General features: G+C 46.3%; 1 protein-coding gene across 1 annotated transcript in view; it reads right to left on the bottom strand.

The window, feature by feature from the left end:
- CLSTN2 (calsyntenin 2) overlaps positions 1-12,537 on the bottom strand; it is a 653,573-nt gene that overhangs the window by 89,206 nt on the left and 551,830 nt on the right. The window contains exon 8 of the mRNA XM_036851859.1: positions 7,803-7,924. Coding sequence (XP_036707754.1) covers positions 7,803-7,924 — 122 coding nt within the window. The remainder of the gene's footprint in view (positions 1-7,802; positions 7,925-12,537) is intronic.

Raw genomic sequence — 12,537 nt, 5'->3', positions numbered from 1 at the left:
TGTGTTCCTTCTGGAGGCTGTAATGGACAATCTGTTTCTTTTTTTTCCCGGCTCATAGGGGTGGCTGCATTCCTTGGCTCATGGCCCCATACCACTCTGACTTCTGCTTCCTGTCACATCTTTTCTGACTCTAATCCTCCTGCCTCCCTCCTATAAGGAAACTTGTGATTACATTGGATCCACTTGGCTAATCTAGGATAATCTCCCTAGCTCAGGATCTTTAATTTAATCATGCCTGTAAAGACCCTTTGCCATGTAAGGTAACATATTCACAGATTTCAGGGATTAGGAGGTGGACATCTTTGGGGTCATTATTTTGTCTACCACAGGTGGCTCACTCGGGACCCTGAGGAGCCCAGGTGAGGTATTGTGGCATAGAGGTAACCAGTGCAGCAGAGATGGGGCAGGATGAAAGACTTCCAGGAAAGGAGCTTTAAGGTGGAGAGAACACAGCTTAGGGAATGGGTTGAAGTGGTGGATTTCCAGCATATTTATGCCCTCTCTAAAGAAAACAGAACAACTGGGCTGATCACATCAGCAGTCACCTTTCCAAAGAGCAGGAAATCCAGTCATTGCACAGTCCCAACCCGAGAGGACCTAGGGTGTCCTATGTTGGTCTGAGGACCCTTCTCCGCAACACCATGAAGTCACAGATGCCACATCTCCCCAAATATCTAGAAGTTCTTAGAGATGGGAAGAGGAAAGGAGAGGGACTCAGAGAAGTGGGGGCTTATCGGGGGCCCTTCTGTATTACAGAGAAATAAAGACATAAGAGTCACTGTATTTGTGATTCTCCCCATGTCCATTATCCATTCAGAACAACCCTGCAAGTTGGCATCTTAGAAAACGTCATTTGGGATTCCTACAAAAGGAGAGGCAAAAGAGGTTCTGGACATTCTTCCTCCCCCTCTGTTTAGGACACATGTTCCTAAAGGAAAGCAGGTCTCCTTGAAGACCAGTGTCCAGGGCAGGACAGTAAGTGGGGTGGCGTCACTGCTTTAGAGGAAACACAGCCAATGCATCCAAGAGTTAGTCTTTAAATGTGGAATTAGAGCACTGACAACGCCCAATTATTTTGCTCATTAAGATGACTGGTCTGGACTGGACTGACCATTCTCCAATTAACTCCTTGGCACTTGGCTATAATAATGATTGAACTCACTCATTTGACTCCCATTTTGGCTGTAAGAGCAGATGCAAATAAACTGATTCTACATCATTCTAACACTCTTTTCTCACCAAGAATAAAGGATTTTGCCTCTTCCAGGAGCTTTAGATTCCTATGCAGGTAGAATGGACCTGATGGGCAAAGGCATTGGCCTGACAAATGAGTATTTGGCTCAAATCCTGGCTCTGTCATTTGTTTCTGGGGAAACTTGGGCCTGTGACTTATTCGCTCCTTTATGTGGGAGGAAAGAAGACCACCTGGGTCTAAGGGACCCTGCCCCACTCACACTGGCCCCTTTTCTCTGGGTGTGGTGAGGGGCCATTGGGGACCAGACATGCCCCCTACTCGCCCTGATACTGGGAATCCAGCATTCTTCATGGGGGGTGGGGCAAGGGGCTAGGACAGGAAGCGCTTAGAAGGGACAAGTGGGTCTCATTAAAGAAGGTTTAAACTTCCTAAATAGTCATGTTATGGTGTGGTTTTCCTGTGTCTGAATGATAGTGGGGTTTTTTGGTTGTTGTTTTTTTGTTTTTGTTTTTATCAGTGACCAGAGTATAAAAGTATAACACAGAACATTTGTTTGGTCTGATGATATGTCTTTAAATGAGAAAATATTAAAAATTGGAAAATTTTCTGTAGAAATCTGACTTCTCACTTCTGAACGACTGGAAGTGCACCAGGCCTGGATTCTTGTGTGGCCTGGAGCTGTGTGGTGGTTGAGTCTGAATGAGGACCTACATTCACCCAGCCAGGCATCCATACTTGCTTTGACTGCTTCTCCTGTCCATGATTATTTGGGACTCTTGCAGGAGAATGCTCTCCAGGGTCTCTAAAACCGGGCATAATCTGGGCAGGGCTGTGGGCTCCCAGGACAGGGTCATTCATATCCTTCTTCTCTCCCCCAGTGCCTGTTACAAGTTCTGGCACAGAGAAGGCAATGGCCAACAGAATGTATCTCACTTCTGCTTCCTGTGCTACTTGTGATTTTTCAGAGATGCATCTTTTTCCCTTGTCTGAGCCTGGGGCACCTGTCCTCTTATTGGTCCGTTAAGGCTGTCACTCAAGCTGTGTCTTCCAATAGGTGAACAGGCTGTAAAATATCAGCGGGTCTCCTTCCCAGCACCAGCAAGTCCAAAGGGCAGATCATTAGAATTCATGATGCTGAGTCTACCATATCCAAATAACATGAAAGCCAGGAGGGGCTGCAAATTAATAAAACTTTCCCATGTGAGCTGGCAGCTGGGCCTTCTCCTCTGCTCTTGTCTGGGTTTGCACATGACTAACTGCAGGCTTGAGGGATTTACATTAGCAGATCATAAGTAAAAATCCCATTAAAATGACAGTCTCCTCATCGTTATGATCCTTTTTCAAGAGGTACACTGGATTGCCAGGGCATTTCTTGGGGTTGCCTGGTAATGGATTTACTTGGCAGTCCATATACCCTGGCAAAGGCCTTCTGAGGTGTAGGGCAAAGGGGTGGGCTTTTTGGAAGCACTCAGCTCCTCCGTGACAACTACCACACTCCCTGGGCACACACCTGAAGAGCTATGTGGAAGCCCGCCTGCCTATCACGCCCTGGTTTCCATGCCAACAAGCAGCATCTGCCATGTGCTTGATCTCCTGGCTGTGGAAAGAGAAGTGGAAGACCCTGATTCTATCACAACCCCTGCTACTGGCCCCACTGAATGGCCTGGCCTGAGTTACATTTGCTTAAATGTGATACATTTTATGAACATCATACTAGCATTCCTCACATTTACATCCCCCAAATTCTTAGTCTTCTATTGAACAACAAAATGCTTTGATTGTGGTCCATTCTTTGGGGATAAATTACCAACTCAATAACATGATATGAAAAGCCTCTTGGCATTTAATTCCCACCTGCTCCTCCAAACTGGGGTCCTAACACCTGTTGAAACTGTACCCAAGCCCCTGTGTCCCTATCTTTTGAAGTAAAAGCCTTTTGCTTTAGTCTCCCAGGCCTCCCCTGAGTCGTAAAAGAATCCCTAATGTGGGCCAGGAATTTAAATACACATGAAACATTAGAATGGCTTAAAAGAGTTAATGATTAGGAATGTGAAGATATAGAAACAAAGAAGAGCTGTTGGGCCAGGAAACTGGTAACAGTTGAGACTATAAACCACCCACATAGCAGAGTCACCGAACCCCCAGTTCCCTGAAAGATACAGATAAAAGCCTGACACACATTCCTAAGTTGTTTTATAGGAAACAGACCCACCAGATGAAAACTGCTGACCAAGAGCAAGTGGACCCGAGACTGGTTGAAACCAGAAGATTGGTGATGCTTGAAACTTCACCTTGATGCCAACCAATCTGAGAATTGTGCACGAGCTGATCATGTACGCTGAGGGCCCCTCTCTCACACTGCCTTTAAAAACTCTTCCCTGAAAGCCATCAAGGGGTTCGGGTCTTTTGAGCATGAGCTGCCCATTCTCCTTGCTTGGCACCCTGCAATAAATGCTGTGTTTTCCTTCACCATAACCTGTGTCAGTAGATTGGCTTTACTGCATGCAGGCGAGAGGACCCAAGTCCAGGTTCTGTAACACTGTCAACACCTTCCGCTTCCACCCTGTCCTTGTGCCCTGACACACAGAAAGCTTACAGTCCCCTGAAGATGGCCCTCCTACTCATTCCCTGCCAGCTGCCTGGCTCCACACCTTTGAGCCCTCCCACCCTTCCCAGTGACAGGTGCCTCTGGAATGGGCTCCCACAGACTCCCCCTACCTGGGCCCCTGTCTTCTGTCCCAGCAAATATCACATAGGACTGTAGATAGGATTGTACACTGTCTGTTTATGTGTTTGTTTGCCCCATTATCATGGATACTTCCAGAGAGCAGAGGCTTTAATTTAGCTGCAGAGCCTGGCACACAGTTTATGCTCAGAATAAATGAGGCCCCATCAGGCAGTAGAACATTTATTATGCTCTGGAATCCCTAAGGTGGGCCAGGAATTTGAATATACACAATACATTAGACTGGCTTGAGCCCTTTCTGGCCAAGGCCAGAAAGTTTTGTAATAGTTACAGAACCACTGGTGGTAAAGTCAGTGAGATCTTTGAAATAATATATTATCAAGATCAAAGCTGAACATTTCAGACCCAGAGAGTAAAAATGGTAAAATTGTAGAATTTTAAAATGTTCCATCAAAATGGATCAAACAATCAATTAATCACCAGGAGGTTTTAAAAGATCTCAATTTTCCTTTTCTTCTTCCCTCTCTCCCTCCGTCACTTCATTTCTCCTTTCTTTTGATCTCAGTATCCCTTCATCGTTATGCCAGCTTTTACTGGGCACCAACTGTGTGCTCAGGGCTACAATTTGCACTGAGAATTTGGAGAGAGTAAGACACAGTCCTGCCTGCCAGGATCACAGCACCAAGTGATCAGAGAGGAAGGACAAATGGGTCACTAGGATAGAGTAAGTATTGGGGAGTCTGGAGAGCATAGAGTCTGGGGAGCACAGAGGAGAGGCAAACTACTCAAAGGGTGACCTGGGATGGCTTCCTGAGGGAGGATACTTTATCAGGTACACACAGTTTGGGCATCAAGTGATTTACTTCCAAGAAACTTCTGGTAAGTTTCTGTCTACATAGGGAGCTAAATAGGGGACAGAGAAATCTGGGCTTGTCTGTATATAGCACTGGATTGCTAGCATGAGTTTGGTGGAGGTTTCCTATATCCCATGCACTGTGGCTCCTTTCAGGGCATGAGCAGCTGTCCAAGTGAGCTGGGACTTCTGGTCATCAATAGGCAGCCTTTACATTTTTTAATGTTAATTTCTTTAGTAGAAGAACGCTATAGACTGAATTATGTCCCTGCAAAATTCATATGTTGAAGCCCTAACCCCCAACACGGCTGTATTTGGAGAAAGGGCCCAACCTTCATTAGGAGGTAATGAAGGTTAAATGAGGTCATAAGGATGCGGCCCTAATCCAATAGGGCTCGTACCTTATAAGAAGAAGGAAATATACCCAAGCTCTCTCGACCATGTGAGGACACAGTGAGAAGGCTGCTGTCTACAGCCAGGAAGAGGGCCCTCACGGGGGATGGAATTGGCTGGCACCTTGATCTTGGACTTCCCAGCCTCTAGAATTGTGAGAAATAAATGTCTGTTGTTTAAACCACCCAGGCTGTGGTATTTAGTTGTGGCAGCCCAAGCTGACTAAGACAAGGAAGACTGAGCTTGAGCAAAGTGAAGATTTGACAGTTTCATAGGGTTTCATCAAGACTATAAACATTTTGCACTTTGCATAATTCCTATCTCTAAATTAATTTTAAATTAAAAATAAAAACAATTAAAATTTTAATTAGCAAGCGCACCAAAGAGGCAGCATAACCTACGGAAAAGCAGGTCCTAGCCATGGTTTGCTGTGTGACCTTGGGCAAGTTACTGGACTGTGGTCTCCTGCCTCATATTATCCACCTGGCAGAACTGGGGCAGAGATGAGATTGAGCCACTCATGCAGCATGCCTGGCACAGAGCGGGCACCCATGAATGGTAATAAATGAGATCAGAGTAGTTTGGAAGGTATTCAGTGACTCTCAGCCCCTCCTTCAATTCACCACTTTGGGAATAGATTTCAGAATTCCTAGATTCACTATATTTTTTATCTATAGAACCAGAATTCCTTCCTCACCTATTTTAAATTCCAAACCCTGTGACTTCATTTGCCTGTATCAGTGCTTCTCAATCCCATCTTAGGAAATGCTGCAGGGCATCTATAATGATCTCAGCCAGTATAGCAATGTTTTTTTATTAAAACCCCTCATGATATGGAATTTATTTTAATTCACCTCAATTCGTATTACGTATTTATAAAAACATCCCATATAAGCCAAATGGCATTTTAGAAGTTAGCTGAGAGGCTGCCGGGAAGTCAAATAAACAATGTCAAGATAGCATAATTTCTGCAAGACCCAGAATTCCTAATTCAGAGGAACATATATTAATCCAGATGCCATATTTCCAAAACCCCAGGGTCCAGAAGGATGGGATTTACTGAGAATGGATTAGGCAGTTGCCACAGGGCTCTCTCAAACATCTTTCTCATCAGCCTGGCATCCTTGACCTTGTCACGCTGCCTGATGTTACACCATTGAGACATTCCCTGAGGTTAATGAATCTCTCTTTTAAAGAGCATATGTCAGTACTTCTGTATGGAGGAAGGGTGATAGCAATCATATTCATCTTGGTGGAAATGAGTTCCTTCTGGCATGCTTCCCAGCGACACACTCTGAGATCAGCCCCACTGGGGGTCTGAGACTTAAGTAGAAAAGGGAGAGGGCGGGGTAGACACAGGTAATTGGGAAAGAGAAGGGAAAGGATTATGAAATGTTCAGCCCGAGACAAGATGGGGGGTGGGGCTTCCCTGGTGGCGCAGTGGTTGAGAGTCTGCCTGCCAGTGCAGGGGACACGGGTTCGAGCCCTGGTCTGGGAAGATCCCACATGCCGCGGAGCAACTAGGCCCGTGAGCCACAATTACTGAGCCCTGCGCGTCTGGAGCCTGTGCTCCGCAACAAGAGAGGCCGCGATAGTGAGAGGCCCGTGCACCGCGATGAGGAGTGGCCCCCGCTTGCCACAACTGGAGAAAGCCCTGGCACAGAAACGAAGACCCGACACAGCCAAAAATAAATAAATAAATTAATTAATTAATAAGATGAGGCAGGTGGCATCCACAGGGGGGTTTGGAGGGAGAAAACAAGACTGGGGTCCCCAGAAGCTCCCAGAATATGGGTTGAGCAGAAGGAAAGCAAAAAAGAGATGCAGTAGAATGAGCATCATTTCATCTGCTTCATTAAGCAGCATCCATTCGATGACCCTCTTCCCTGCCGACTGCCACCCTCCCTTCTGACAATGTAAAACCATTGAACAAAAATTCATGCCCCCCACCTTCAAATCTAAGCAAAGGCCAACTCTGGGCTTGCTGCACTGACACTTCTTCAGCGGCACGGCCACACAGAGAAGGGCCACCTCCGCAATCTCAGCGCTGCACAGCCCTCCGAAACAGACACTTCAAAGCTTTTGATTCCAACCAGACACTTCATTTGTCATTGACAAGTACGACACAGCGGCCCTTGTGATCACAAGTCAGAAGGCTCTGGAGTGAGGCAGAGATTTTCCCACTTCAGAAAAGAACATGAACTGCTCACAGGGCACTGTGTCACTGATGACTTCAAAGTCCTCAGGTCCCTGTTCTCAACCTGTGTCACCAAAAGCGAGGCCGCACCGTCACCCAAAGAGAGCATCAAAGAGGAGACACGGAGCATTTATGACATAAATATGCACTAACGAAGATCAGAAACTGGGCCTGGGGATCGAGAGGATCAGCTTCCCAGGAGCTCGGCGCGGAGAAAGTCGACAAGATGCACGCTGGTACCTACTGACGGGTGCGGGTTCTAGCCGGGAAGTGTGGCCCTCCCCACCTCCGACTGGTCTTTAAGGCTGCAGTTTCCATCCTGACTTTAAGATGCTGTGTGTTTCCCAGAGCTGGTTTTCCCCCAAATCAGCAAGTGACCAGAACCGTGAGATGCCTACCCACTGCCATCATCCCTGGACCACACCAGCCATCCTCGCACGCGGGTGAGCAGGGGGCAAGCGCACTGTGAGCGCCATACCTGGTCCAGCTTCCAGTGGAACTCCGCGGGGCGGAAGGTGTCTGCCTGGTCGAAATCCTTGCGCAAGAGGAAGACAAGGCGGCAGTTGTGCACGTACAGGGCGTAGTGGTGCCGGTTCATTTCTGAAAAGCAGAAAGAGGATTTGAGGGGTTGGAATCCAGATTTCCTGTGCTGACCTCCACTCCATCACTTAGCACACCTCAGAAAACAAAGAAACAGGTATTCCAGTTTTCTCTTTTACAACTGGGTCTAATAAATAGTTCTAGAACACACATAGTGGAGCTCTCTGAAATGAAAGAGGAAGATTCAAGAAAGCTCACAGCAAAACTTCTGCTGAGAAGCCATTTGGGCTTTAAATACCAACCTAACTTATACTCAGATACTGCATCAGATCCTGGATAAAATTACATAGGTTCACAAGCTCTTTTTGTTTTTTTTAAATATACTTCTGGGAGGGTCAAAGGGCCTCTCTGACAATCACATCAGCCACTCTGGGTTCCTTTAACATAGCTGGATTCTCGCAGAGTTCTGGGCTTTTATTTTATTTCATCAGGCTTGCCAGCAGCAACCACAGAGCATGTCTCCTTTTCTGCCTAATCTGTGTGCAGTTAAGGAAAGCTGCCTCACTTTTAGTTGCTGGGAGGAGGGGACATTGATTTCCCAGCATTAGACATAGTTCCCTAAATTTCCAAAGCAATGAATAAATACTTCTTTCCCCATACACGACAACAGATGGGACTTTTCTCTCCCCTGATAAAAAAACTTCCTTTCCTGCTTAAAAAAAAATTCACATCATGGGTCCCAGCCATGATGTCCTATAGTCACAAGATAACAGCCATGGGAAGGGGAAGAACTGTTCTTCGACCAATGCTCAGAGGACTCACACATAGTAGCACACACAGAAATCTAATATGATGCATATGTTCCATAAATATTGGGCTAATGAGCAGGTAACCAGATACAGCAGAAAGAGCATGGGCCCTAGACTCAGAGAGACTTGGGGTGGAGCTGTATCTCTAGATGATGCTGAGAAAGTTATTCAGCCTCTTAGAGGCTTGATTTCCTTCATTGTATCATGACAGGGATGCTGGGCTATCCTAATGTATCATGAGAATAGGATATTGTGATTGATTCTTGCACATCCTGTACAAACCTTGCCCATGGAGGTATGAGTGGGAGGAATCAACACCAGTCCCACTTCTAGGCATGGGCTTTCAGTTGGTTTCAGCCAAATAAGCTCATGAAAAGACCATGCCACAGCGAGTGGTTCAGGACCCAGGCCCGAGTTCAGTAGTGCAGGCCATTCTCCTGGCCATGGGGCTTCTGTCAGGAAAGTGACTCAAGTCAGTCCAGTGATTCTGGAGCTGTTCTGAGTAGTTCTGGGAAAGAACTCTCTATCTAGCAGAAAGCAAATAGAAGAGACCACCACCTCTCTCTAGAAGTTGCAGTATATAACTGGGCAGCTTGGAGCTGCCGCAGCCATATTTGCTAACATGAAATTGATGTACATATGGCAGCAGATCTAAAAAATTGCAGAGAAAAGGACCCAGGACCTTGATCACACTTTACCTGAAGCTGTTTAGCTCTGGCGACTTTTAGTTACAAGAACCCTACATTCTCTTTATTATTTTGATTTTTAATCATCTGATATCAGTTTGATCTGTATTCCCTGTTCCTTGTAACTGAAAGCATCTTGATACAATGAGGAAATGCGTGTAAAGCATCTGCCCAGAACAGATGCTCAATGACTGTTAGTTATTACAAGGACTATTACACTGCCTCGTGACCATGATAACATAACAAAATAGTGTCAGATGCTGTTTTCACAAAAGCATTACCATTCTTCAGGATGCAACCAAAGGATGGAAGGAAGGAGACTGTTTAGTTGCCAAGTGTTGTAGGTTTGGCCAAGGCCAACTTTCGGGTGACCACTCCACCTTTGCATCGAAGAAACACCCAGGTCTGGTTATGGGGATTTTACTAAATACTTCTTGTTTCCCTCACTATTGCTTAAACTGATTTCCTATAGTTTCTGCTGATAACTATCAGGAAGATATAGAAGGCATATTTCTCCCCTTTAGCTTCATTTGGAGTCAGGAGAGGTTGTGGTGAAGAGGTGGAAGAAGAATGAAAGGACAGACCTCACGGGAGTATCTCCTGGCCTCCCTCCAGAGGTTCCTCCCTCCCCCGCCCTCCATTAGCTGGGTCCCTGGGGTCACCACCCACACCAGGGTAACTGGCTCTTCACGGCGCTGGTGACATGATACACTCAGAAATCAGCTTCACTTCTTTCCCTGTCCTTCAGTGTTCTCCCTGGCAACTCCCCTCCCTTTCTTTGCCCACGTCTCTGGCAGATCCTAACGTCTTCTGGTCACTTTCAGATATTAAAATCGTCTGTAAGGGTTCTCTCCAAACCAAACACCAGTGTCTCATCAGTTAAAAGATCTTCCCCTCTTCGCTACTCAGCCTCGCCCCGTGGTTTGGTGGCCGCCAGTGGGGAAAGGATGAGGAAGGTGTGTTCTTTTACTCTTCCTTCATTCCCTGAATCTCCTCCAGCTCCAGTCATGGTCAGGGGCAGGGGAAAGCAGATAAGAAGGAAAGAAGTGGAGTCTCTTTAAAGAAGCAGTGAAGTTTGTCATTTTCCCAGGGATGTCCAGTGTCCTCTGTCACGTGGGTGTCTACATATGGGCTCCTTCATGGGTGCCCAGGCTGGTTTTTGGAGAGGCTCTGCAGAGATCCCCCATGGCCACGGAAGTGAGTTTGGGCCCCGGTGAAATATGTTTTTAGCCGTCCTTTCCCCACCTCCCCAAACCCTTAAGAAAGGGCCTGTTATAATCTTTACATAGGAATTGATCTGGTAAGTGATGCAGTCCTTCCTGGGACATCAGTGCCAGCTTCAATCCCACCTTTCTTGGCTCTTACCTCTCCATTCCTGGTGTAAGTGATGTTTTCATGATTCCTTTCATGATGTTCATGACACCTTTCATGATTGCCCTCCCTTGGTCACTTCTCCCTCCCGCCCACATCTGCCCCTGCTGCTGGATCCCCTCTTCCTGGCATGCAGACCTCTTGGCTGTAGCTGTGACCATTTCTGGTTGCCCATTTGGTTCCCATGACTAGAACAGAAACATCTGTGTTCCACCAAAGTGTAGTAGGGCCGCCCCTCCCCCGCTGTCCCTCTCTTCTCACCCCACTGCTGAGGAAGCCCCCATCAGCCTCTTGCCTTCACACCCCCTGGGCAAGAGTCAAGTCCAGCTTTCAGGTACCCTCAACTCCTGGGACACGAGTCAAACTTCCCCAGAGCTCTCCTGGGCTCGGCTCCAACACCAGCCTGGAGCAGATGTACAAGTGTTTGCAGCTCAGCCAACAGGCAGCTGGGAGTGAAATTCCCACCTCCTCTCTACCTCAGACCACCTCGGTCTCTCTGAGTGGTTTTCTGGGCATCCCTGGAAGTGTGGGAGTGTTTCTTTCCCAGCAGGCTGGGGGACCATCCCAGCACGCTCTATCGGGCTGGCACCTCTGCCTCTGTCATCTGGTGATTGCTGGACCAGGTTGGCCCCTCTGTCTTGGAAAGCCCTGTATGAAAGTAGCTAGCACTACAGGTGGCACGTATCATTCAGATGAAACTCAGAGTTAGCAAGAGAGCTGCGTGCCAGGAAGAAGGGGTCCTGCAGGAGGAGCAGATATATGTGGGGAGAGAAGTTTCTAAGACAGAGCAGGAAAGAAACTGCTCACACCAGGAATGGAAAGATAAGGGCCAACAAAGGTGGTGTTGGAGGGGGCACCAGTGCCTCACGCAGTATCCTTGCGGTAGAGCCATTGCTGGGTATTCAGCTAACCTTGTTTCCTTTGCTCCTAGGCACGTAGCTTAACTCATATCACTGCTTCTCCCATGGTTAGGTGGAGCCTTGGGAACAAATTCTGGCCCGGAAAGTGTGAGTAGAAGTGAGGCACACCACTTTCTGGTCTAGCTAATAAAACCCTTCTGTGTTCAACCCTCTATTCTAACTTTCTGTTCTGTGGTTGAAAATGGCAGCGATACATAATTGAAGTATCTTGAGTCCCCGAATGTCTGCGCAAAGCTGAGCAACCTCATTCCCCGGCCCCACCTCGGGTTGCTGGACAATGGCAGGAGGAAAAACTGATGAAAGGGTGTTAGTCATCAAGATGCTTCTTGTTGGTGGTGAGAGTGGTTTTCTTTCTTCCTGAAAACTGCAATTAGCCCTTGGTGACTAATCAATTCTGTTATCCAACTATTAATAAATTACTTCCTGATAGGCCAGCATTGGTAAGTTTTAATTAGTGGACAAGATGGAAACCAGTGCAATTTTCACTAAGGGCAACTTGGTAATTTACGTCGATAGCCTTCCTAACATTTATATTTTTTGACTCAGTAATTCAGCTTCTGGTCAGGAAATAATCAGAAGCATCCATACAGGCATATACAAGAATACTTATTATATATTACAAGAATGCCTATTACAGCATTGTTTTATTTGCATTTAAAAGGAGACAATCTAAATGTCTAACAAAAGGGAGCCAGTTAAATGAAGTATAATAAAGCCTAATAAGAGAAGACTGTCATGTAATTCTTATTTTTAAAGAATATTTTATCACATAGAGAAATGATCTGGATATATGTAATGTTATTTAAGAGAAACATAACATAATGGTATCACATGTATTATAAAAATAGATGGAAAACTGTAACAACATTCTACATATACATAGAACT

Source organism: Balaenoptera musculus, chromosome 4, assembly GCF_009873245.2.
Source record: "Balaenoptera musculus isolate JJ_BM4_2016_0621 chromosome 4, mBalMus1.pri.v3, whole genome shotgun sequence".
Classification (NCBI taxonomy): domain Eukaryota; kingdom Metazoa; phylum Chordata; class Mammalia; order Artiodactyla; family Balaenopteridae; genus Balaenoptera; species Balaenoptera musculus.
The sequence above is the reverse complement of the archived record's forward strand: the minus strand, read 5'-3'. Positions and strand labels throughout refer to the sequence as shown.